General features: G+C 30.8%; 1 protein-coding gene across 2 annotated transcripts in view; it reads left to right on the forward strand.

Moving 5' to 3' along the window:
• LOC118185094 (mediator of RNA polymerase II transcription subunit 25-like) overlaps positions 1–27,950 on the forward strand; it is a 124,636-nt gene that overhangs the window by 62,983 nt on the left and 33,703 nt on the right. For both annotated transcript variants that reach the window (XM_035354900.2, XM_035354893.2), the window contains 5 exons: positions 181–301; positions 881–946; positions 9,147–9,234; positions 14,874–15,029; positions 25,105–25,319. In XM_035354900.2, the coding sequence (XP_035210791.1) occupies positions 181–301; positions 881–946; positions 9,147–9,234; positions 14,874–15,029; positions 25,105–25,319 (646 nt within the window). The remainder of the gene's footprint in view (positions 1–180; positions 302–880; positions 947–9,146; positions 9,235–14,873; positions 15,030–25,104; positions 25,320–27,950) is intronic.

Raw genomic sequence — 27,950 nt, forward strand, 5'->3', positions numbered from 1 at the left:
TATTAATTATCTGTAAAACTGAATACTCTTAATTGTTAATTATTCAAGCATACATAACAATTGAATATAAAGAAAATTTCATTTGCATAGATTAACTTGTATTTTTATATTGCTTCAAATAAATATATGTAGTTTGACAGTTAGTATTTCATTTTAAGTATGCATTTTATTCTCTAATAGCATCACTACACAGAAGCACTGTATTTTAATCTGCAATTCACCACCATATCCTATACCTGCTTTGGAAAGTTATGCTTATTCTGGTTTAATGACAGAACAATTAGCAGCATTAATGGCAGAGGTAAATATACAGTATTATTCTATATTCAAGGTTCATTTAGGTACTGTAAAATAAACTTGTTTTACTTAATATAGTTATATCCTCTGTTATCTGCTTCAGAATTTAATTATCATTGAACATAAGCAGTTACCTGCTCTTTTTTTAAGGTTCACAGTAATTTTATGAGCTGTAAAATTTCGAGCATAAAAAAATGTGAAGACTTAAAATGTAAAAAAAATATAGATTTATTTTAGCGTTTGCCAAAAGATTTCTATTTGAAATGAAACAGCTTTTATTTTGGGAAAATATTTTATGTAACAGATTCCTAATAAGCAAAATCTTCAAAAATTAAAATATACTTGTAAAGTGCCAAATTCTGTTTATTATTATTATTATTTTTTTTTTTTTTTTTTTTTTTTTTAGAATTTTTAAATGCATTGATTATTTTAGTTGTTTTACTAAGCATCTGAAAATATTTGATTTAAAATTCTTTTAAGTTTTAAAAATTTTTGATCTGGAAGTTTCTCAATATCTGTATGTCTCTTAATTTATCTTTTTTTTTGTGATTTCATGTCATCATTTATACTGTTTATTTTTCAGCGGCAGATAAATTTCAGTGTTCTGTCCCCACGAAAAATTCCAACTTTATTCAAGCTTTATGAAAAGGTATTGTGACATTATGTATTTACAATTATCAGTAAGCATGCATTTTATTGTACATTCTTGATATTTTTTTTTTGGGGGGGGTGGCTAAAGGAAGAAGAAGAAAATTTAATTCAAATATATAAATCAGAGGCACCACTCAAGAGCAAAAACAATCTCGTATCCTTTCGTATACATTGAACGGTGTAATTTTTTAGTCATATTATGACTCATTTTAAATTATCAAAACTTTTCCCTCTGCTGTAACATTAGTGATTTAGATAAAAAGTTCTATTTAATCATTTGTCTTTTGATGTATCATATGTTTAAACTGTAGAATGGTTTTAAATAAATCAAAGTATATATATTATATTTCAGTTTTGTGCTGTTCATTATTGATAAATCTCTTTTAAGTTTATTGATTATTGTTTATTTCTTATACCCTAAATATTCTCCTTTAAAGCTTAAATTGAAAGCAACATAATTTGTTAAAAATTGTAAACATTTTATTGCAAATTTTTATTGATCCAATATATTGTTACGAAGTGTAGAGGCTACAGGCACGGTGAGATAACTTCCCCGCAAAGCAGGTTTAGGGTTGCCACATTTGGCGACAAAATTGGCGATATGCCATGGCCCAACGGAGAACCTTCTGGAACGAATTCTTACCGATTTAGCCCAGAATGTTCTTGAACACTCGGTGAAAGCTTTATAAACCCTGCTGGTCTGCAGTCAGTTAGAGTGTGCCTCGTCTAGAGTGTGAGATAGTTAGTCCCGAGTTAGTCAGTCCATGCGGAGTCGATCGAGTTGACTGCCGGGCAGCGAGTGCCGAGTGGGTCGTTGAGTGCATTGAACAGTCTATTAGTGTATCGCAGTTAGTGCCTCGTTGAGAGAGTGTGTAAAGCTCCGGGAACAACTGGACCGAAGAGTCGGGAACTGTGCTCTGTGTGTCGTCAAATGCATCACGAGTTGTAGTGTGGAGAGTCTCAAGAGTATGTGGAGTTGCGAGAATGATCGAGCAGAGTCGGGAGCTGTACTCTGGTGCTTTGCAGTGAAGCTGTCTCCACCATTATTGCCTGACAGTGTGAAGGCTGTGTCGCTGAACGTGTCAGCGTATTTATAACAGTTCGACGTCTGTAAAAGTGATTTTGGAGCTGTCCTGATTAGTACTGGCTAAATGAAATGTGTTTCAATATTCCATCAAGTGCTGTTGTCATTATTCACTCCAAATCCAACCCCGTACAAATGTGAAGGAAAAAAATAACGTAGGAACTGGGGTCAGAAAAAAAATGTAACAATATATAAACTGTGAAAACTAGGTAATTAAACATTTGTTCAAAAGCAAACCTTATGTTAACTCTTTAATCCTTCCAAGGTCCCTGGTTTCTCTTAAAAATGTTAATTTTTTTTTTTTCATCAAGATCTGTAATCTTGAGGGGTGTTCCCCCCCCCTCCCTTAAATACTACAGTCAAAAGTGGTTAATCCGGACTCGTCGGGACTTCGGCAATTCCGAATTATCGATTTTTCCGGATTATAGATCATCAGTTTAAATCTGGTAAGATGGCATGCAGAAATTATAAAATTAAAAATATGAAACCGTAATTTATGAAATAAAAAACAATTATGATCTAAAGGGTATCAAAATTTACAAAAAGAAAAGCTTAATATTTATTTGTTTACTTTATTAAACATTTCTTTCAATGTAAGTTGTTTCGTTTTATGTGATAATACTTTCTCTTTAATTCTATAAACAGACATAATTTCTTGTTCAATTACAAAGTTCCGCTGTTCAAGTCCTATAATTGCTGTGTCAAGAATGCTGACTAATTTGTCAATCGAAATTTCTTTATTTTCGATAATATCTGCGTCACTTTCTTCACTATCGGAAGCGAATTATAATGACGAGGAATTTGATTTAAATCATATCAAAGACGGAGTACATCGAGATGAAATACTGCATTTAGTAAGGAATTATAAGCCAAATAATATAAAAACATCTACCCTGAAGATATAAGGATAGTGCTGACAGATCAACTTCATATTCAATGCGTGCCACGGTGTCACCCCCCCCCCCCAGCCGCAGAGCAGCATGAAATTGATAAACAGATTTCGGAATGGTTAGAGAGACAAAGGATATGCCTTTATCCATTTTTTGCAGCAATTCCACTTTTTGTTTGATGGACATCGAAACATACTTTCGCTTTGTAGATCCTTTACATATTTGCAAATATATATCGGAAATTCTATTTGGCATAATCGAAAGTTCAAGCTTACTTTTATAAAACTGAATGTCTTTTGAATGTAAAACTGAATTACTTTTATAAAACAGTCTGCAAAAAATAATAAGCTGGATCCAATTCGAAAATTAAGGAACAATGCAATCTGCAACGTTAACTGAATTAGATAATTTTAGCTTAGCTTATACCGTCCGTTATACATTAAACGCGCATGCGCACAGGCATATTCACAGCCATAAAGGTCGCAGGCGTCAATGCGATGCATGCGCAGAAAGTTTGTAGCTTTGATGTTCGGATTATAGATCATTCCGGATTATATGGGTGTCCGAATTAACGACTTTTGACTGTATATGGCAGACCTATCCTATCAATGCTCAGTATTTTCCAGCTATTAAATAAGTGTATCTCATTCAAAGGTCTGATGTTTCAAGATTCATAAATTGTACTGGAGGGGGTAATTTAAGAATCTACGAATATATGATGCACACAGGTTGAACTTTATATATTTACTGCATTTCAGTTAAAACTGTTGATTAAAAGTAGATCATTTAATGATTTTTATGATTGGTATATAAATTATACTGGCAGCCATATGAGCCATTATCTGCCACTAAGCTTGCGAGTGTTTATTTATATTACAGTTTTTATGAAAGTGGTTACTACAGAGCCCTGGCAGTTCGTAATAGGGGGAGGGGAAAAAAAAAGATTTTTCGGATGTGTTACTACTTACCTCTAGTCTTTCTGAACCAAATTATATACAGTACAAAGTCCGAAATCTGGACTCGTCGGGACTTCCGGATTTGGCAATTCCGGATTTGAGATTTTTCTGGATATTAGATCATCAGTTTAAATCTGGTTAATATGGCATGTAAAAATTATAAAATTAAAAATATGAAATCGTGATTTATGAAATAATGAAGTATTTATGATCTAAAGGGTTATCAAGATGTACAAAAAAAAAAGCTTAATATTTATTTGTTTACCTTATTAAACATTTCTTTCAATATAAGTTGTTTAAGTTGCTTTGTTTTTTGTGCTAATACTTTCTCTTTAATTCTATAGACAGACATAATCTCTTGTTCAGTTACATTGTTGAATTTATATAACCGCTGTTTTGAGAATTCCGACTAATTTGGCAATCCAATTTTTCTCGTTTTCAGTAATTTCTCTGTCACTTTCTTCATTATTGGTAGTGGTATTTTCTGTTAATGAGGTTCTGGATCTAGAACCATACTACAGATTTCGCCATTCATTAATTGATTGATGATTGAGAAGCATTGTCATCACAATGAAAAACTTCTTTTATATCATCTTCATTTATTACCCCTTCTCCACATTTCTTTATAAAATTCGTTAATTGGAAAATTTCACCTTTGTTTTGAGATATCCGAAACCCTTTAAAATTAGAGGCTATCATCATCAAATTTAGCTATGCTTCACTATACATATTTGGCTATGCCAAATTACTGATCCTACAAATTTATGCTGAAATGGTTGTTTCTTCAATAATAAGGTACTTTATTTAGTGTCAAAGTGAAATTAAGAATCGGGACTCTCCAGATGTTTCATTATGCCCAGAGGGGGAATCAAATGCGCATGCATATAAAGTCTACGAGAAAGAACTTTGGTTTTGAGGTCTGGACTTTAGATCATTCCGGATAATGGACATCCAGATTTCGGACTTTGTTCTGTATTTAAGAAAGGGCTTCAAGGTGTATCAGGTATAAAAATCACTTAACGACTGTTTATCTTGAAAACAGTGATGTGTTACATCCTATATTTAAAAAAAATTAAAAAGAGCCCTTTACAGATCTTGATAATCATATATTTTTTTTGGGGGGGGGGCAAATATCAAATATATCAAATATATACTGGTCCTCAAAATTCAGGATTTCACTCTAAATTTCTTTTAACCTTCAATATTTTGTTCTTAGGAGTTGTATATTATAATTCATGTAAAATTTTACCACAATTTAATAGGCCTGGAAGGAAGGAAAACTTGAAGCCTTGATTATTAGAAATAAATATATAGTAAAGATAATTATTACGTGCTTAAAGTAAAAGAGTGTTTAATTTAGCTTTTAAGGCATACTATACATTAAAAGTTCATTTTAATAGATAGTATAACCTTTTCTTTTAGAAGTTTGATCTGAATGCAGATAATCGTACATAATACCGAATATCATATTGAAGGGAATCATTTCCTGTCTTTTCAGTCTCAAGACATATTTTTGATATAGTCTCATTGCAAACCACCGTACATTTTCCTTCTCCAATTCAGTTCCCGAATCCCTGGTAGTAGTCACTACATTATGAGGCTAGAGAACATTTTGGCTAAAAATGTTGCTCCAAATAACGACAAGAAATGCTGATTTTGAGGCTGTGGAGGTGGCTATTACACTGCTCAATAAGGTCTATCTGATCCTCCATACAATCATGCCATTGCAAAGCATGCATGCCAATAGTCACACTCATGGAAAATAGCTTTGAATTATGCCTACTGAGACAACAGAAATGTTGTATAACTCTACTACATTCATTCTAAAAAATCTAATGTATATGTTGTTTTGTTTTCCAGAAATGCCTCTTAGTAAAAGCATATTTGTACAGTACGAAGTCAGAGATCCAGATGTCTAATATCCGGAATGATCTAAGATCCAGACCTAAGCCTATTTATATGCTTTACGCATTGTGCATCTGATATTCCTCTCCCCTTAATAAAACATGCGGAGAGTCCCGATTCTTAATTTCACTTCGGCACTAAATGAAATACCTGGTTATTGAAGAAACAATCATAGAATATATTTGTGTGATTAATGATTTGGCTCCATAGCTGCATATCTGTTTTCATACATCTCAAACTGAAACATTCAAACATCGTCAATTTTACACCTACTAATATTTTATATCCCTGACTCCAACCTGGCGTATCATTATTTATTATATTTTGCTTTCATCACCGCATGTTTATCAACACATAACAATTTGAGTAATGACTCGGGCAGCTATGCCTAAACAATTTTTGTTATATTAGTAATTGAATAACAAAGAGTATGGTAACCTTTTATGTTGACATTATGCTTGGTTGTAATCGCAGATTTAAGTTAAATGGGCTAAGAAATGTCGATGAGGAAAATTTAACAAAAATTTCTGTCCATATGCTAAAAATAGATTTTGTTAATGATACTCATAGGCTAAAAGATTACATTCAGTTCTATTTGAATTAAGAGTAACCGATTTGTTATTCACATAAACCCAGAATTGGTGCCAGGACTCGTATGGCTGCATCGGCTGGCAGAATTTAGAGAAGACAAAATGTTTGGAATTTTAGAGAAGCATCGAGCAATCAAATTTTTAGATGATGACAAAATTATGACAAAATTTGATTTGACAAAAGGATGACAAAATTTTTAGAATTTGGGGTAAGCACTAGAACCCAAAATTTAGGAGTAACAAAAATTTAGAACTTGGGGAGGTGCTTGGAAGCAGAATTTAGGACCCGCAGAGACTGCATCAGGAGGTTAGATATCTAGCGACGGCCCTCGATAAGCCTTAAGTATATGTGGGAATTTATTTATATAGGACTCAGATAAGTCTTAAGCATGTGCAAGAAATATACGTAAGTATAATAAATAACTAGGCTTAATTGTCTCAGAGCACGAGAAAAGCAAGACAAAATTTAGTGGAACTTGGAGTTTCATCACCAATCTCATGATACATAGCCATAATGTATAGTGCTATTAGGCTAGTCTAAAATTTTACTTCGCTGTTTCCAAGGAATTTCCGTTAATATAGCAGATTAACTTTCTGATTTTAGCCTGCTTATTATTTTGTGCAGGCTGTTATTATTATAGCAATTTGATGGAAATTAAGGTTTTTATAGAAATTATGTCAAAAAGAGTATATTGATCTACAAAAACTAAAAGAGTATAGGATCCAAAAGCAAAAGCATGTTTCAATGTCTGTCTACTTTTACGCCTATCGAATTAATTTCCACTTTTCATTGCCCTGGGTTGGCAAACATTGGCCCTGCATCATTAAAAACATAGCTGACCTATAACTGTTGTAATTCTTATTTTAAAGCTTATCTGTATTGCTGAATTATTACTAAATGTTTACGTGTGAATGTTCTATTATTAAATGTATGCAGTTTGGTTTGAATAGACCAAGAGTGGTTGGATTTATAAGATATTTAAAATCGAAACTACTTCATCCATGTCGGTGCCATTCTAATACAGTAACATAAACAATGTCCATTAAACAAAAACTGGGTAAAGGTATATCAGTCTCAAAATTATGTGAGGATTGAAAATTCAACATTATATGACATAAGAAAACAGAAAAAGGAACTTTTTGAAGATTTTGGGAATTCTGGCACCTCACTCGTAATGAATAATCGAAAAATTATTCGTTATGCTAAAAGTGATGATCATGACAAGGTGATAATTGAATGGGTCAAACAGCCTTGCAGCAAGGGTGTGCCATTAACCGGTCTAATGCTACTGGCTCAAGCCAGAATTTTTCAAAACAGTGCATATATTCGACAGGTTGCTTAATCAAATTAAAAAATCGTTGTTGTATAAGGCAATTAAAAATTTGACGTGAAAAAGCTTTAGCTGATAATGAAGCTGCTGTACTATTTGCAGATGAATTAATTGAACTTTTTACTAGTGAATAATTATTTCAAGAAAATATTTACAACACTGATGAAACTGGTCTTTTCTGGCAATATATACTGCAAAATATCTTGGCATCCTCTACAGAAAAGGCTCCAATTGGTGTCAAAGATTCCAAAGCAAGACTAACAATTTTAGCATGCACAAATGCTGCAGAAACACACAAGTGTAAAACTTTCGTAATCAGAAAAAATATGCGACCTCGTGCATTTGAAGGAGTAAAGATGTTTCCTGTTATATATTATGCAAATAAAACAGCATGGAATGATGGACAAGTGTTAATTGGTTTTGAAAATCATTTCATACCCGAGGCTCGGCAACTTTTGAATTCGGTTCGTTTACCTGATGACGCAGAAAATTGCCCTGCTTGTAGACAACTGTTTGGCTCATACTTCACTTAAAGTTTTAGGGAAAGATAATGTATCCATATAATTCTTTCCTCCAAATTATACGTGCATCATTCAGGCTAGGGATATTGGAATAATGCATGTGCTGAAATACAAGTATAAAGCAGCATTTTAAAAATCAGTGTTAAATTTCTTGAATAATGGTAAAACTATTCAAGAATTAAAAAAAATATTTTAACATTAAATTCACTGTGTGGAGCATTGCAAGATCGTGGGCGTATGCATCTCCAGATGCTTTAAAAAATGTTTGACGTAATTTATGGTCATTTACTATATATACCAGAAGTTTTTCATTGTGATGACAATGCTTCAGTCATCAATCAGTCAACAAATAGCAAAATCTGTAATATGGTTCTAGATCCAAAAAGTACCGCTACCGATCGTGATGAAAGTGACAGAGAAGTTATTGAAAATGAAAAAATTTCTATTGACAAGTTAGTCGGAATTCTGAACACAGAAATTACAGGACTTCAACAATAGAACTTTGAACAAGAAATTATGTCTGAATTGAAGAGAAAGTATTAGCACTAAAAACAAAGTAACATAAATAACTTACATTGAAAGAAACGTTTAGTAAAATAAACAAACATATATTAAGCTTTTTTTTTTCTTTGTTTGTTTTGTTGTTGTTGTGAATTTTGATACCCTTTACATCATAAATGCTTCATTGCTTTGTAAATCATGATTTCATATTTTTTATTTCATAATTTCTACATGCCGTCTTACTAGATTTAAACAGATAATCTAATATCTGGAAAAATCCCAAATCTAGAATCGCTGAAGTCCCGACAAGTCCGGATCTCGGATTTTGTACTTTATTACCTTTTTTTATTATTACATAACTGTTATATTAATCAGTCTGCTGCACAAGATTGTGTACTTTTATATCAACTATTTCTTTAGGCTGGTGGAGATCTCCAACATGCACTTGCAAAAAATTATGCAAAAGATCGTCGTCATCTGGTACTTCTTAGAGGTTTTCAACTTCAAGGTAATAAAAAAAAAAAATTAGTATTCAATGTGTTCAATTGTTGATAATTTTTACTAATTTTAAGTCAAAAGTTATCTTTCAACTGATTGCTTATCACTATTTAACAAGAACGTTCCTGCATTAATGCTGAGAGAAAGTGAACTGACTCACAAGCCTTTTAAACATTCATTCATAAATGTTTAAAGCTAATTATTTACTACTGAAAAATATATTTAAGAGAGTTTTTGAGTATTTCTAGTTTGGTGTAATAGCTGCCTTATATTATTTGAGACTGATTGGTAAATTTGTTTTTGGCTTTGCTTTAGTTAAAGTTTCTCTTATTCATTATTTTGCTAACATTTATAACTTACTTCTTGTAGATTTTCGGCCATATAGTAGCAAGTTTAAATTTACATTTTCGTGTTCCAAATGAATAAATAAATAGTTAAATTTTATTATGTAAAGTGTAAATGAAATTTATAATTTTGATTTGCAGCATTGATTGTCTGTAATATTTTATGCTTAAATAATAGTATACCAGGTTTAACAACCTAAAAACTTTATATTAACTCTTAGTAATATGAGCAAGTGGATTAACAATAACATTTTTCATTAGGTGGAATGCATAATATATATTTGCATATGTGAATAGAACAAATCCAGTCTTGTATATTGTAAGTCTAGCTATACAAAATACCATATTTACTTGTTTACCCTCCCTTTTTTGTTTTAAACTAATTTGATGTTTTGAAAGTCAAGAAAGTTATATGGTGTTATATCTTTCTTAAGTGGATGGATTATCTTAACCTTTTAAAAACACTGACAGGTATGTTAATATTAATGTATTTTATATTTTAAAGAGATAGGTTACAATCATCACTTCTCTATTTTTCTTTTTACTTAAAACAGTGTATTTTTCTATCTCTTTGTAACTTTTATGTTGGCACTATTAATCAGAAGTTTCTGAATCATATACTGAAAATGCTATGAGGATATATCAGTAAGTACAGTAATGCATTATTTAAGTTTAATTCTGGAACAGTGTGATTTTAAATTTTCTAGTTCAATCTTATCTTCTTCAGTTTGGGCTAAGTTAAGGCGTTCGATCTTTAAAAGATATTGTTCCCGATTTGATTGTTCATTACTTGTTTTAGCAATTGTTGTCCTTGGCGATTGATTTGATGATGCCACGAACAAACTCAACATCCTTTTTAAAGACATCCAAATCTTCAATAATTTTTCTAATGTCAGCGTTTTTAGCATTTTCTGGAACATTCTGTCCAATTTTTTCAACGAGTAATTTTAAATCACTCTTGTTTGAGTTTATTTAAGAAAATAATTTTAAAATTGAAACAGAAGTAGCACTATCTTGGAGAAAGAAAAAAGTTTTTACAATAACTTATTTTGAAGTTCATTGGCTTTAAGCCTTTTTTTTTTTTTTTTTTTGTTATCTTATCATAAAACAGAATTACACCCACTGTTCCATGTATCAGGTTTTATTTTCTGATAGAAGATCGAAAATTATTTCATAGAAGAAAAGATAAATGAGTTTATACAAATAGATCGAATATGTTATAGAAGAGGAATCACATTTGTTTCAGTATGCACATGTTCCTGCTGACCACCTTCGTGTGGTGACTTTAGATCTAGGTCTAATCGCTTAGCTCCATCATAAACGTTCCGTTAGACCACTTCTGTTGGACTTTTAGAATCATCTGGAGTTTACCTGGAGGGTTCCTACTATACTTGTAGATAGCACCATCTGGTGCATCTCTGCAGCACGATTCCCACATTTATGTTGTATTTTTTCATCGTTGTGTTTTAATTATTACATTGCTCTACAGTAATGAAATATAATTTAGTTTTATAATAAGTAAAATAAGTATTTTCATAGAATTTCATAATTATGTACTAGAAACGTTTTGATTTTATGTTGATAACAATACTTACTTTATTTTCACAAAACGGCAAGAATTTCTTATGTGATTTTCCAACCACATCCAGAATTTTCCAAATTTATATTTTGGAGACTTTGAGATTGGACTCTAATTTATAGATTATATAATATATTTCTCTACTGTTTCTAAATACATCTTGAAGCAATTGCTTGAAGGCTGCATTGAAATTACATAAATTATATAAATTTTTTCTTCCTATGCTTCCATTCTAATGCTTTTTTCTGAAAAGGTTTTTCTATAGCCAAGCCTTTTTCTCCTTGAAGGGTTTGAATATGTAAGATAATATGTAACTATGAATTATGCATTAAATTAGCAATAGCCTCTTATAACTCTTGTTTTTAAATTGGGCACTTTCCTATATCATATCTGGAAACTAATTCCGTATTATGCCATTCTAAACTTCTACACTGCATATAGTTTTTAGCCAGTCAGATTAACCGCTTCCCTTGCAAAGTTTTTTGAAAAAAATTGCAAAAGATAATCACGTTTTTTAACTTTATTATTAAATACAAGGAAATGAAGCAAAACAAAATATGTAGGTTTTAAGTTGAATTTTTAATTTTTTACAGGTCTAAAAGCATTTAGTTATGATATTAGTTTACTATCCCGAGTTATCTCAGGCAAATGAAAAAAACGTTAAATATTAGTCTTTGTATGATAGTTTTTGAAATAAGGGACAACAAGGGTAAAAAACTGATACCTAATATTCTGTACAATGGCAACTGGTCTCTTTTCGTACCCGCTTACCTCTGGAATCTCTTTTATGGGAGCACAGAAAACACTGTCTGGTTGGATTTGATTTTTTTTCCCCCTCCAGTAGCAGAAATAACATCTAGAAAATGCCTTGAGGTTAACCTGAATGGTGAAGGATTAACCCTTTGATGCACGGTGGTCGCGCCTTGAAACCACCAATTTTCGAAATTTTTCCCGCTCTTGTTTCCGAACTGTTTTAGTGAAAACCGATTAATTACTTATCTTTTAACTTTAAAAAATGCAAAATTACTGCAGAAATACACATTTTTTTAGGTCTTAGTATTTTAAATCGGATGCCTTTTAAAATTAATTTTCTGTGAGACAAAATAAGTTCCTTTTATTTATATTAATAACTTAAAATTTCAAAAAATTTTTTATCGCACATTATTGTTTCTATCATAAAAAATAAAAATACAGCAATAATTAAACTGCATATATAAACAACCTGTGTATATTTATGATATTTCTTTTGTGGTTTCAGACATAAAGACCACTGCCCCAAAAAACAAAGACAAAGACCACTGCCCCACTAGAGCATTGCATTACAATGCTCATATTCCCTAGAGGCTCGGTGGTCGCGCCCTGAAACCACTGCTCTTTACAGTGGTGTTTTTATGCTTTCAAATAGAAGTGTTTGTTTTCACCCGGATATAGATAAGGGGTTTTGAAACCACAGAGTTATTGTATTACCAAACAATACATGCACCTGTCCCTATAAAATATTTTTCATTTCCAGAGATTTTTCTCTGCATTCAACATACTTGCTCTCTCTGCTAGTACTGTGATTTTTAAATTATTTTGTGTTGTTCCATAAAATTGCAAATATATTTTTGAATAATTAAAAATAGAAATTGTGCAAAAATTTAATTAAATTTAAAATATTTTGTCAATATTTTATTTTTTACTGTTGAGATTCAAAATGCCTTGCAAAGGGTTAGAAATAGCTGATGCATTAGCGTTATTTGAAGAATTACCTTCAGATCCAGAATCTGTGGTCTCTGAGGATGAAAGTGACAGAGAAGGAAATACTTCTTTACAAATCAGGCATAATCAGGCAAGCAGTTAAAGAAAAATTCTGCTATAATTACCACTGCAATCCTGTTACAGTTTCACCCTTTTTTCCTGCTTTAGCTTCCATGCGTCACTCGGGTCACTCTATCGTCCATTGTTTGAAGATGAGCTAAGTTCTAAAATTGTGGGGTGCATACTGCACCCATAATTCTATGTGAAGCAAATATTGTCTCAAAAAATGCTGTATACAATAAATAAAATTATGTTGAATTTGGCCACATATGTCTGCAAGTCCATCATTTCCATCTATATGGCTTTGTCAGTCTATGTGTGCAGCACACCAAGATGCAAATATTTAACATAATAATAATCAAAATTAATGTATTAAATCTATTTTTTATTGTAATTAAGATTGCTATTTATAAGTCTACCTTATGCCTTCAGAAGAGAATCCTTGTCTAGAAGTAGATATAAAATTTTAAAAGAAACACAACTCTTATTTTTCGAAGAGGAAATATCCTTGCAAAATGCTGCGATTGTACATACCTTATGATTTACTCAGCATCATCCAGTTCTGTAATAGCTCTGAAACAATTCTATAACAGTTATTCACAATTAAGTCAACTAAGTCACTGTCTTTCCATTTGAGTTAGTTCCTTGATTCCTACATCAGCCATATCAGATAAGCCTTTTTCATAGAGCTTTGGTACTACCTTATTTAAGAACATTGGCCATTACCACAATAAATCATTATAAAGAGGATCCTAGGCTCAACTCCACGGGATATCTAATCAGCTGGATTTTTCTGACTGCTAGCATGATACCACTTATTAATAGCAGTCATATTCAGGGTTCATACATCCTTAAAAGTCCTTAGATTTTTTTTTGGAAATGATGTTTGGTCCTTAAAAGTCCTTAATGTTGTCCACAACCACCAAAAGGTCCTCAAGTTACTCATCTAGCATTTCCGTCTTTTTTTTTTTTTTTTTCCCAAGTACTGTTTTGACTTTGAATTAACGTTTTGGGTGAATATTTTTTGGCGATGCATTGATAGAGTAACGTTTGAATTATTTCCTATTTGATATAAATGGTGGATACTTGAGGTTTAGATACAGGGCCCTGCTTCTGTTAAAACATAAACATTTTGAAGTAATTATTCCCCCCCTTGAATGAAGAATTCATAAAATATTACATCAGAATCAACTGTTCTCTTTTTGAGATATGAGTACTTTTATTATGCAGCATTAATTTGGCGAATTACCACTATTTTGGTGACATCAAAATCAGTTTGTGTACAAATTTTTTTATTAGATTTGCAAGATTTTGACATCTTTTTTACAAACATAATAATATTGATAATTATGATTAAAATATTAATAAATGAAAATTATGTTTTGAAACTAACATTAAAATAAAACATTTTTATTTTCTTCTGCCGTATTTTACAGTGACATTACTTTCCATTTTGGTGACTTATATATATTTGATTCTGAAAAATAAACAATAAATGCCTTAAAGCACAGTTTTCTGAAACACTTCTTAGAAAAAACAAAAATGCTACTGTAATTATTCCAAAATTAATTTCCTTTTTTTTCCCATATTTTTTTAAAGAGTCCCCACCTATGTATTTGTTTCAGAATATTTAAATGTGTATCACTTTTCTCATGAAAATTCATTTTTCTCTTTTCTTCTTTTTTTTTTTTTTTTTTTTTTTTTAGCCCAAAGGGGGCTATTAGTCTCAAAACGGCATTTTGTGTCATTTCACTTTCTGCATTGATTCACTTTTCAAACTCTTGCCGCCAGATATTATTGCCAAGTATCCTCTTTCTTTGCAGTAAATAAAAATTGAATATTCTTCATTAAACAGATTTATATTAAATAATAAAATATTCTTTATTATTTTCAGTAATTATCCCTAATTTTCTATTTGCCTACTAGAACGTCCTATGAGTCCACCATCTTTAGACAGCAAATCTTCTGTGCCTCCAAATTCATCTGTATGTAGCCCTCCTGCTACTGGCCAAAAACGTCCAGCTACAAATTCACCACCACATCCTAGGGAAGCTCCTGCATTTAAGCAGCCTGCAACACAAAGTATGTGTTATATGTATTGTGTAAAGTTCATGTGATGCTTCTTATTATATACTTCTAAAATTCTGTGTTTAAAATAATCAAAGCTTTTTTAAGGTAGTTTATTTGGTTTAACTAATATTATCAAATTATTTTTAAAGTTCTTAGACTTTAGATCATAAGATTGGAATAAGGAAATAAGTAAGAAAAAGCCTTTCAAAAGTTTTGATATTAATTGTATAATCATAATAGAAATTCCTGCAAAAATGTTATATATTATTTATTTTATTACTTAAATTTTGAAATTGAGTTTGATTATATCAAAAAGAACATTCTAGAGCACTAATTTGAAAGATTTCTTGAGCTATTGGAACAAGATTAGCAACATGAATCGATGCAATGTATATAAGGTTGTGGAATCTGTATTTCTGAAGATTAAATGAAATCTCTTTTAATTGCATTTTGCACTCCTGCAGTGTAAGATAATTTGTTGACAAATGTTTGACTATTCTTTTTAAATGCACAGATTTAGTAACATAGGATTATTTAAAAAATTGCAGTTGAGTGCTGAAAACTATCTGCTGTTATGCAGAATATATTTTCCGAATTTGCTCGAGTTTAAAAAAATGGTGGATTATATCATATTAATAATAATGCTATGAATTTTGTATATTGTAACATAAAAATTCTGAAGAGAGTTAAACTCCGCCAGAAAAGTAAGGTTAGAGGGGCAAGTTTATTTAATGTCGAGGTAAACAGCTTTCTCTTTAAACTGACTAAAAATCTGTTGCCAAGACAGTCCCTGTCTAAATGTAATTGGTACTGCAGCAGAGTAACTGCAGTTGATCCCTATGTATATTGTAACTGCATCTTGCCATGTAACTTTAACCATATATAACCTTGCAGTACTTTTGAGAAATGGAAGATGTTTGAAATTCCTCGACGACCTGGTGGGAGGGGATTGTATAATACTGGAGAGCGTACCAGTTCTCAGTTTTTAGTTCAGGGCTGACTTTGGAGTGTTGAGAGATCTCCGTGGGAGCTTCACTCTCTAGATGCACTTTGCATTGCATTGCATTTGACATTCTTAGTAGTTTGAAGTGGTAACTAATGAATGTGCTCTGTGCTACGGAGAAGAGCTGCAAGAGTACTTTTGGGGAAGTTCCAGAATTGTAAAGTGTTTCTTTTGGGAAAATAAATTTTATCAATCTTTCATCAGTTCTGATGAAAGCATTTAATACATTATGAACTCATACCCATGTAAGAATAAATATTTGCCAAATATCTTTATATATAGTATATACATATGTTTTTCTGATTAGAATAAATCTTGAAAAATAGAGGGCACCACTACTCTGCATAAGTACACAGCTGTTTTTTATTGTGTAAAATATCCCTAATTTACTAATTAGTAAAGCAATGTAATGCTGAAAAATAATAATTTTTCAGCATTACATTGCTTTACTTTTTTTTTTTTTTTTTTTTTAAACTTCTGGAGTTAAAGTAGCTTTTAATAAACCACCATAGTGTGTGTAATTCATTCATCAAAATCTTATAGCAAATAAAATGTGGTTCTGCATTAACTCAGTGATATAGCAAACCTAAAAGTTTTATTTATGACATTGTTGTCAACTACAAGTCTGCATAGTTGGACTTGTTTTTCTAGTGTATAAACATATTGCCTAATAGCATGGGAAAAAATGCCATTTGTTTCCATTATAAAGCTTTCATTATGCATTTAACCATTTGCTGTTTCTGAGAACAGGCCCAAAACATTTTTCTAAGGTCCCTGAGCTAATAAAGTAGTGTATTCAATGAAGAAAATTTCTCAGGCTCAGAATTTGGTTCAGACTAAATATAATTTAAATGATAAACTATAAGACTATCAATAAATATTCCAGTGAGAATAATGTCTAAAATGACTTTAAGCTTTGTGAAAAGTGAAAAGTTCATTTGATATTTTGGGGAGGAATATCTTTAAAATTGCTTCAGTGGTTGGGAAAATTCAAATTTAAACTGTGCTACGCAAAACCTTAAATGCTGAATTAGTATCTACTAGAGGTAATCTAACAAACTTGATCATAAAAAGAGGTTGGATATTATTTGTATATTTTTTTAATAATCTCATTATATATTGGATCAGTATTTTTTTATCATTATGTATTGGATCAGTATTTCAGTATTAAGATGTCAAGATTAAAAATAGCTTAAAATTGTTTTCAGGCATTAGGGACAATGTGCAGTTTTCTGTAATGTGTTCGTCAAAGACAGTTTTTCTGCATTTTTTTAAAATTTTTGCCTTTTCAATAATTTTTATCATATGTTGACATATCTTGTTGAATATTTTAATATCATTTTTTCCATCAGATATCAGTAGGTTAGTTATTTTGTCACAGGGAGGATGGCATGAATTCAAAATTAGCATTCTTGCCAATTTTTAATATCAAAGGAGAAATCGTGAAATCTGGTGAAAATTTCATTGCTTGACGATTTCTACTTTTGAAATTACATGAAATTTGGTGAAAATTTCATAACCGAGGCATTTTGGAAGTGTGTTTCCCAAAATGCCATCAGATACAAAACATTATATTTGTTTTCGACCAATCAAGTTTTGCTTTTGTTACCAATAACATTACAAGAATTGAGATCTCGATCAACTTGATAATACTTGAATATGTTATAGGCTATACATATACTTTTTTTTTTTTCCAGTATCTAAAAATTTCAATGGAAATCGCAAAGTAGAGAGGACTTAAGCTCGAGAAATCACTAAAATTCTCTGACAGCTTGCAAAAATTAGCATTGCAATCGTGTTAGTTTCACAGAAGACTTTAAACTAATGGTAATAAATTACTTTGCAGATAATTTATCGTCTTTGTGCTCTCAGTTCTGTGACTGTTAATTTGTAAAATAATAATGACAAGTCAATTAAAAGGCATTTACCTACATCAGCATACTTCGAACAGAATTATCTTAATTTCAGTTATTGACTTCTAGTGACTAGTAATGATAATGACTTGTCATTGTACTTACTAAATACTACGTGTGAATAGTATATCATTTATTTTTTAAATGCTTTATTTTTGTTAGGTTGTAAAATTTTCAGTAATATTGAAAAAATAAATATGAATCTCTAATTCTGTAACGTGCAAAAATTTTCTATGTGAGTTGTTACAACAGCAGAGATGATTATTTTTGTTCCTGACTGGGTGCGGCATATTGATGTCTATTATCTTAATTATTTAAATTTTTTCTTGTTTCATAAATTTTAGATGCATATCAAACTTTTTCTGTGTGTATATGAAGTCCTTGATAAATCTTGATAAACTGCTTTTTATAAAACTATTATATGGAATGAATGCAAAATTTGCATGGATGTATTTCTTTTGGCAGCATTCATTTTTTCTTTTGAATGGATCCCATTTCATGTAAATGCTATTCAAATTGATCATCGGTATTAGTATTAGTCTTTTAATAGTCTGTTAATTTTTCAATATTCATTTTTAAATTCTGAATAGGTTGATTTAATTTCTATGATGATCATATTATCTCGTTTTCTGTGATTGTTCATTACTGTTTTCATAAATGTTTTCAGTCCAATTTGGATATAATTTTTAGTCTCTTGATGAACTTGGATCTAAAGCTATTTTTGAAAATGTGAATGGGTAAATCTGCTGAGCACTGGAAATTCGATTTCTATTTTACTCATGGCAAATAGTCCAACTGCATGCAGTTTTTGTTCCCCTTTTTTGTTTCCCTATGTAGTATATATGAACCAGCTTTCCTTAGAAAATTCTTTACCATGTTATTACTTCCTCAGTCAGAGAGCTTTCATGTGCTTTATCTCAGTCTATAATGCAATGTGTTTGATTAAGAGTGTTTTCCTCCTGACATGATTTCAAAAGCTGTTTTATCATTTCATATACAGGCACCAGGCAAGTGTTTGAGACCACTAAGTACTAGTAATTTGAAACAGATGGGAGTACAGCAAACGCGTTAGCTGCGTGCATGCTTTGTCATCAATTATAACCTGAATACAAGCCAGTTTATCTTAGGAAGTCCTCCACAGAAGCATCGGTCCCCTTGGCCCTCTAAATTTGTTAAAAAAAGCTTTGCTAGTTAAAAATATTCATTATTGCATTCATTCTTATATTATAAAATTTGTCATAATAACGAATGTCTGTTCTGAAGTCTATTCAAAATTTATTTCATTGAGAACAAGTGATAATATTTATTATAGCACAATCGGAACTTAAACTGTACCAGAGCCCAGCTCCAGCTCTTCTTAGTTTTTGAGATAAGTCGTAAGTTTTGCCAGCTCTCCTTTTATGTAAATGACAGTGATTTCAACAGAAAAACTTTATTTTAACTATATATAAACCTTAAAAATCAATTGTAATGTCTAACTGCATGCCTGTCTTTCCCTGAGAAACAAATCCTTTGACAAAGGCCGAGACTTCCCACCTGCATATCAAAAGCTTATTTTCCAGGAAGTGCAATGAATTTGGGAGAGTGGGGAAAATTTTTTCTCTTCAAAATACTGATCATACTGATGATGCATATCCATCGCTGTAAAACTTTCCAGTCTCAGAGCACTTGCAGAAGGATGTAATCAAGCATGGGAAACAAAAGTTGTCACTTTTACAGAACTTTATATTTGTTCTCACATTGTTTTTGGATCAGATTCAAGGGAAGTTCTTTTCCAAGTCGCATTTTGCTTGATAGCTAGAATTGTATTGACACAAGATCGTGGTCAGAAAGTGTTAAACACTTTTTTATTTTCAAAGCCCTGCACTTCACGTTAAAATTTCCTTCAGTGCTTTCATATTGTTTCTAGCTTTCTCTATTCTCATTAGTGGCACTTTAACCATTTTACTTTTTTCCCTAAAGTGTGTTGTTAAAAATAATGTCTTTGTTTTGATAGTACATTATATTATATATTGAAATAACCTGAGGCTGTTTGAGCTATTTCTTAGTTTTTGAATGAAATTATAGTTTCTACCAGAGCCCCAAATAAGACAATGTCTAATATTTTATTTTGTCATTTACCTATTTATCATAAATAAAAAATATATTTGCATTTATTGAATTTTAACTTTAATTTAAATACATAAGTATTTTAATTGTTAGTACCCCCCAATGGCCTTCCATAGGGCTCTGGCATTTAGAAATTAAGCCATGTTGAAACAGCTGAGAGGTAGAAATTAATTATTTTCAGAATATTTTTTAAACAACTTTAATTCCAAATAGAATCCTAAAATTTTGTAAAGGTACAGTTTCTTTCTGTAGCTTTTAAATGTGCTTTGGATAGGATGATTTTAATCACAGCAAATATTTAAAAAGATTATCTGCTTAATTGAAGGGATGCCGTCATGGAGGACTTTCTAAGTAAAACTGCCTTGTATCCATATTACACATGGGGAAAAAAACATAAAAGCTTCCTTGCAGGTAGGGATTTAGACACCAATTCTTTTACTAACATTCACCAATTGTACTGCTGAGTTCTAATGGATCTTCAAAATTGCTGTAATACATCTATGTGAAAGCTTTTGCTTTTTATAATCAATCGAGTAGTTTTGTGTATACAGTTCAAATAAGGTGATAGAAAATCTCAAAAATGTGCATATTGAAATATAATTTTTCTTCAATTTCTGTCATGAATTATTATAATGTTAAAAAAGCAGTTATATCAGTGTACATAATCAATAATATGTAATGTTAAAAAATAATAGCCAAATCTGTGTGCAAAACCAGTTAAAAGGTCCGAACACATTGAACGGTATTCTATGATTTATCAAAACTTCAAAATGTAACCACATTTTTGTCTAAAAATTTGCAATGAAAGAATTTTAGATTTATTTATTTATTTATTTATTTATCTATTGCAGCTAATTTTAATTGATAGTGATGTTTCTGAATGTATAGGAATAGTTTTTTTTTTTTTAAACCAATTTTAAGTTCACTGAAAATCTATCGTGTTAGAAGTTTTAACCCTGAAATTTCAGGGTGGTGTACTGTGGCATGTCTTGATTTTTCAAATTCAACCAATGAATATTTTTCTCAATATTTTGCAAAAGCTGCATTCAAATGACGTCACAGCTTTCTTGCATAATGTGCAGAAAAATCTTATGTTTTAGAAATATTTTACTATTTGATTTTGCATTCATTCTATAATATGTAGAATTTTTTTCGCAAAATATAATAATGAATACTGGAATAAAATAATTTTAGTAATCAGTGCATTAGTTTTTATTTCTCTTTATGTTGCAAGCACTCATTTTTAGAATGGGAATGAGGCAGTATGGTCATGACTTTTCAATTAATAAATAGAGGCAAGAGTACTTTGGTATGGAAAAATGTAGCATGATACAAAATCTCCTGATTTATATTTTCAATCCTTAACTGCACTTATTGCATTGAAACTAATTTTCATTGTAGCAATATTTAGCCTTAGTATGCCTAATATAATTGTATCCTTGGGCAATAATCCTTCCAAATCTAGCAGTCCATATTTCTGACATCGGAAATCCAGAGCAATGGCGAGTGCCATCTATTGATGAAAGGAAGGAGGTTAAGAAGGAGGTTCTGTTTAACATTAGAAAATAACTCCTTCAGTTTATATATATTACATTGGTTCTTGTTGCTAATTAGTAGTATCTGTATAATACGTTTAATTGTTCATAATAGTAAAATATTTAGGAATTATTTACTTTAAAAAGGATATTTTCATATGAAGAAGATTGAATCATATTGTGATTATGCATAAGAAAGATTATAAAATACCCAAGCAGTGAACTTAATCAATCACTAGAAAGCTAACTTTATATGAATTAGCAAAGCTCTACAACCTCATCTGGTTTACCACTGATGGGCCATCTTTAGTTTTTAGAGATGCTAGAATGATTTCATATGTATTAGATCCAAAAGAAGCAAAGCAAAAATCTTTTTTGACAAAAAAAAGTAAATTCTTGCTGGAATTTTTTTTTTTTTTTTTTTTACATTTTGTTTTTGAACAAATTTCTGTGTTCATAGTTACAAACTTTGACTGAAACAAGTACTGGAAAATACAAATAATTTGTCTCTTAATCTTTTAAATTTTAAAACTGAAATTTAATACAACTTGGAGAGTAATGGGACATTTTAACTTATTTGCTTCACATCCATTGCCTTGGAAAATCGTGTGCATAGTTGCATTGTCTTAGAAAATGGTTTAGTCTGTTTTCTACAGAATGGAAGTGAAGGAAAAAAGAAATTTTATATGTTTATATATATATAAAGGAAAGAATAAAATGTGTAAGAAAAGCGGGTTTTTTTCCCCCCTCTCTGAAATTGAAATATTGGAATTGAAAGAGTGACTTAAGTTAACAGATTTTATTGATTATCAGGCTTCAAGAAAATCATATTTAAGTTGAAACTTTTTAAATAACTGTCATAGAAGGAAGTTGTTTTGCAGCTGACATACTTGTAATATCTAGCTTTTTTAAAATACGTGCAACATCAAACAAATAATTATTAGGGCCATAGAGAAAAGGCAAAATATTTTATAAAGTAAAATTAATTGTTTATTTATTCAGAGGGGGTGGCAATTCATTCTTACTGAAAATAAAAGGTACATATTATGGAAGACGCAACTTTAGTATAGAAAGAACTGAACTTGAATTCATCATTTATTGTTGCTTAGAATATTAGCATTTTCTGCATATTAGCATAAATCTTGGTCTTTTCTGTTAAAGCTATACCACTATATAGTGCTTTTCTTGTTTTAGTATATTTCTTTGATGTTAAATGTCATCAGTTTGGTTTGGCTTCTTCCCTGGTGATAGTTGACTTAATAATCTATGCTGATGCAAATACATTTTTCATCTGATCATAATCCTTCACTCTCTGCAATGGATTTGGAATATTTCACAGTAAAACATTTGTATCATTTCATTGATCGAAACAAACTTGTGATGTCAAAACTTGTGGATAGCGCAAAATGACGCAATAAATGCCAAAAAGATATTGGTCGTCAATTAAACTTTTATTTAAGTGATTTCATATAATGCTGCATATGTGCCAAAGGGAAAATATTTTTTTGCTATGTTAAATGCAATTTTTAATATCTGTTCTTTAGTCTTGGGATTTTTTAAACCTGTGTTTATTAATTACTTTAATTTTTTTTTTTTTTTTCAGCTTTCTGTATTTAATCTAGTCATTTAAGAAGCCATAAAAGTTTTTTTTTTGGGGGGGGGGTGTTCATTTTTCGAAGAAGATTTCAGGGATGAAAGCAGAGAACAATTATGAGTAGAATTCATTAAAATGGGAGAAAATGTAGAAAAATAAAGCAAGAAAAATTTTGGGGATAAAATGTCCGGTATTAAGCCAAATGCATAGCAAAAGAAATGACCCAAAATACATTATTATAGTGTTGAAAATACATGATATGGCTATAACAGAAAAGTACTAAGAATCATGACAAGATGATGAATTCATCCAGATCCTAATTTATACATTTGAATGAAAAGCTTCAGAAAATTGAAACAAGACATGGTGTATTTTTAATATTATAGCTATTAATTTAAATTACAGTACGAAGTCTGTAATCCGGACTCGTCAGGACTTCAGCGATTCCTGATTATAGATCATCAGTTTAAATCTGGTAAGATGGCATGCAGAAATTATACAGTTAAAAATATGAAACCGTAATTTATTAAATAAAGAGCAATTATGATCTAAAGGATATTAAAATTTACAAAAAAAGCTTAATATTTATTTATTTACTTTATTAAACTTTTCTTTCAATTTAAGTTGCTTTGTTTTTTGTGCTAGTACTTTCCTTTAATTCTATAAACAGACATGATTACTTGTTCAGTTACAGAGTTCCACTGTTCAAGTCCTGTAATTGCTGTGTCGAGAATACTGACTAACTTGTCAAACAAAATTTTTTTGTTTTCAATAACCTCGCTGTCACTTTCTTCACTATCCGAAGCGGTATTTTCTGGATCTAGATTTACTGATACTACAGATTTTTCCGTTCGTTAATTGATTGATGATTGGGGCATTGTCGTCGCAATGAAAAACTTCTGTTATATTATCTTCATTTATTACCGCTTCTGCACATTTCTTTATAAAATCCAATAACTGAAAAATTTCACCTTTAGTTTGCAATGTCCAAAAACCTTCATCGTCCTCACCATGAAATATGGTAGCTGGCCATAAATTATGTCAAGCATTTTTTAACATATCTGGAGACGCATCCTCCCAACGCACATACGTAAAGTATACCAAAGAAAAAAGTTTGTGGCTTTGAAGTCCGGATTACGGACTTTGTACTGTATTTAATACTGAAGTGATAAATGTTATATATCGTGATATGCTATACCTATATATGTGTCTGTATGTGCATGTATAGCCAAACTTTTTGTAATTTTAAATGTGATGGAAACAAAAATGTAAAATATTAAAAATTTGTAGGTTAGTCGATTTGGGCTTCCTTATATAGTTTTCTTTTTAAAATAAATTGATAAGATGTGCTAAATAAACACGTAATATTTTTACCACTATTAGCAGTAGTGTGTGAAAGATTTTAGTCAGGTGATTAAAATCATATTTTAAATCAAAGGATTAAAAAAAAAAAAAAAAAAAAAGTCATTGACTGAAATCAAATAGTTTGCTATTTCTTTATATGATGGGAAAGAAAATCAAAGTTTAAGATAACATGTAATGTTCTTAAAGAGATTTTATTTACTAAATATTTTATAATAAATTTTATTCGTGTAATATTTCTTTGTACTTTAAAAGTAAAATCGTATTCAATTTATATCATGTCTTAATTATTATATTAATTTGCATCTAAAATATATATTATAGTTTTTAATATCTAAGTAGATTTTAAATTGCTTTGAAAATCATCAATGTGTAAACAGCATTTAATAAGTGGATGCAGAAAAATATAAGAAATGCAGTTTAAATTGTAAAAAAAATCATGATTTTTTTAATAATATGGTACGTAAGAACCTTAGGTTGAGATGTGTATCAGAATTTGTTTCAAACTTGTATGTAAAGTAGTAAAAAAATATGAAAATTTAATGAAAAATTATAAAATGTATTTTTAAAGATAATTATTCAGGCATGGATTGGCCTTCTTCTGAAAGCCCAGCATCAGCATTAACTTCACAGAATCAGGTTCCATCTTCTATACAAGGTCCTGGCTCTGGTCAGTCACCTTTAAGTTATGGCCAGGGGTCTATACCTGGCCAGCCAAATCAAACACTTCCACAAAGGCCAGGTATTCCTACACCACCAGCATCTCACCTTTCTTCATTAAATCAGGTAATAAATTTTATAATTCAATAAAATTTAAAATGGTTGCATAACTGTTGTGAAAATTTTATGAATTTTTACACTGGTTTAATTTAACATTTTAAGGACATTTTTTCTGTTACATTTAGAGTATAATGTTAAAAAAAGTAAGATTTGTTTTGTACAGTGAAACGAAAAATTTATGCGTGTGTCAAATCTTTATCAAAGTGTTATTCACTGAGAGACAGTATTTTTTTAATTTATTTATTTTATGTTTTTTAATGTGTGTATGAACTAAAAACATTCAGTGTCATGTAGTTAATATTTGAAAGCAAAACTTGTAAGAATATAACCAGCCCATACCTGATGTATGCCAAACTCGGGCTGTGCAGCTAAAATTCACTTTGTCTTACATTTATGAATCTTTAGAACTTAATTTGCGTAACCTTTTTTCTGGCAAAACTGCCTGTTGATTATTAGAACATGCAAGTACTAAATCTGAATTACTGTTGTAAAAATGCTATCTACCTATGAATTTTTGGTGGACAGGAAACCTTCATGCAACTCGTGTTTGTTGTTTAGTTTCAGACACGCAATGAAAAACAGTAAAAATTTCCTCATTATGAAGTAATTTATTGCCCCTTTCTCCCCAAAAAAGTGTCTGTGACTAAAGTATATGTCTTTTCGTACTTTTATTCATTTTCCTTACTAGCCATAGTTGGCACTTTTTCTAACTATCTCTTTTTCTTCGTGCCTTGAAAGTGTGGTATTTTCTGGATCTAGATTTACTGATACTACAAATTTCGCCGTCTGTTAACTGATTGATGATTGGGGCATTGTCGTTGCAATGAAAAACTTCTGTTATATCATCTTCATTTATTACCGCTTCTTCACATTTCTATATAAATTTTATAATCAATAAAATTTAAAATGGCTGCATAACTGTTGTGAAATTTTTATGAATTTTTACACTGGTTTAATTTAACATTTTAAGGGCATTTTTTCTGTTACATTTAGAGTATAGTGTTAAAAAAAGTAAGATTTGTTTTGTACAGTGCAACAAAAAATTTACGCTTGTAGCAAATCTTTATCACATTGTTATTCTCTGAGAGACAACATTTTTTTAAAAATTATTTATTTTATTTTTTTAATGTGTGTATGCAGCTTGAACTAAAAGCATTCAGTATCATGCTGTTAATATTTGAAAGCAAAACTTGTAAAAATATAACCAGCCCATACCTGATGTATGCCAGACTCAGGCTGTGCAGCTAAAATTCGCTATGTCTTACATTTATGAATTTTTAGAACTTAATTTGCATAACCTTTTTTCTGGCAAAACTGCCTGCTGAACATGCAATTACTAATCTAAATTACTGTTGTAAAAATGCTATCTACCTACGAATTTTTCGTGGACAGGAAGGTACCACTTTTTAAACTTTTCAGGAATTCAGAAAAATGTAAGAAAATTAGAGTATGCTAGCAGTTTATTTTTCTGAAGGCATACCGAATTTTTTAATGTGTTGAGATATGCATATCTGTAGAAAGACTGTCCACCAAAAGCTGTTATGTTGTGGTAAGTGACTTCCTAAGATATAAAACTCTTTCCATTCACTAAACAGTAGCTATATTGTGAGGCATTGCTTCGATAAGGTGATAAAAGATATCTAGGGTGTTTGGTACCATAATCTCAACTACTAATCTTCCAGTTATGTTTTAAAATTGTGATGTTGTGCAGACACATATTTCTATTTTTAACCATATGTGTTAGATTAGCTTCATTTCTGGTGCATATATGGAACCATGGCAGGAATTCCCCCCCCTACTCTTGCTAATTTGCGATCCTGGCAGTATGACATAGTAAACAATATACCAAGGAACACAGTGCCCTATTAGTAAACATTATAACAAGCAAGGAATAGTGTTGATATGAATAAGTAAACTTTATCTGAAACAAAATTCATGTTTTTGATAACTGATTGGTATTTTTCTGTTGAACAGTGGCTCATAAAATTAGCTGTGAAGAAATTGTCTGTAGCATCAGAACTTTGTAAGGAATCATTGCATTATCCTACGCATGTTCTTGTGGTGTAAGTGAGTAACATGTCCAGCTGATAATGGGAAGATCGGTGGTTTGAATATCAGCAAGGGCACTGCTGAATATTCATGTATCTTGTTTCAAAATCCTTTCAAACATTGGTCTCTGCCATAGCATCTAAACTAAAATGGATTTGATTAATAATGTTGTGCCTCTTCCACATCACCATATAAATGGGGAAGAATTTAAGAAATTATTGCAGCCCCCCATCCATGTTCTTATGGAATTTAGAGGTACAGTTGGCAGTTGGAAGATGCCTAGTTGATATCCTGGTGAGGTCGCAGCTGACTTTTCTTGTTTCCTGGCTTTGAAATCCTAATGAACTTTCCTACCCTGGATGTACTCAGCAGTGCATATAAGAATCATAGCTCTGATTGTAATCTGAACATATGCACTTAATTATCTACATAATTTTATCAATAATCTGGATTTATTGGACCAGGTGACTTCTTTTCTGTTATCTGTAGCTCAGTTTCTTTGATCTTATGTCCATTTCACTTGCAGTTAGCATTAGAACCCAATGAGTCTATTATGTGTGTGCAGCTTTTTACTATATTTTTCATTTC

Source organism: Stegodyphus dumicola, chromosome 8, assembly GCF_044657685.1.
Source record: "Stegodyphus dumicola isolate Sdum_Otavi_A_Nest chromosome 8, ASM4465768v1".
In the NCBI taxonomy this organism is placed as follows: domain Eukaryota; kingdom Metazoa; phylum Arthropoda; class Arachnida; order Araneae; family Eresidae; genus Stegodyphus; species Stegodyphus dumicola.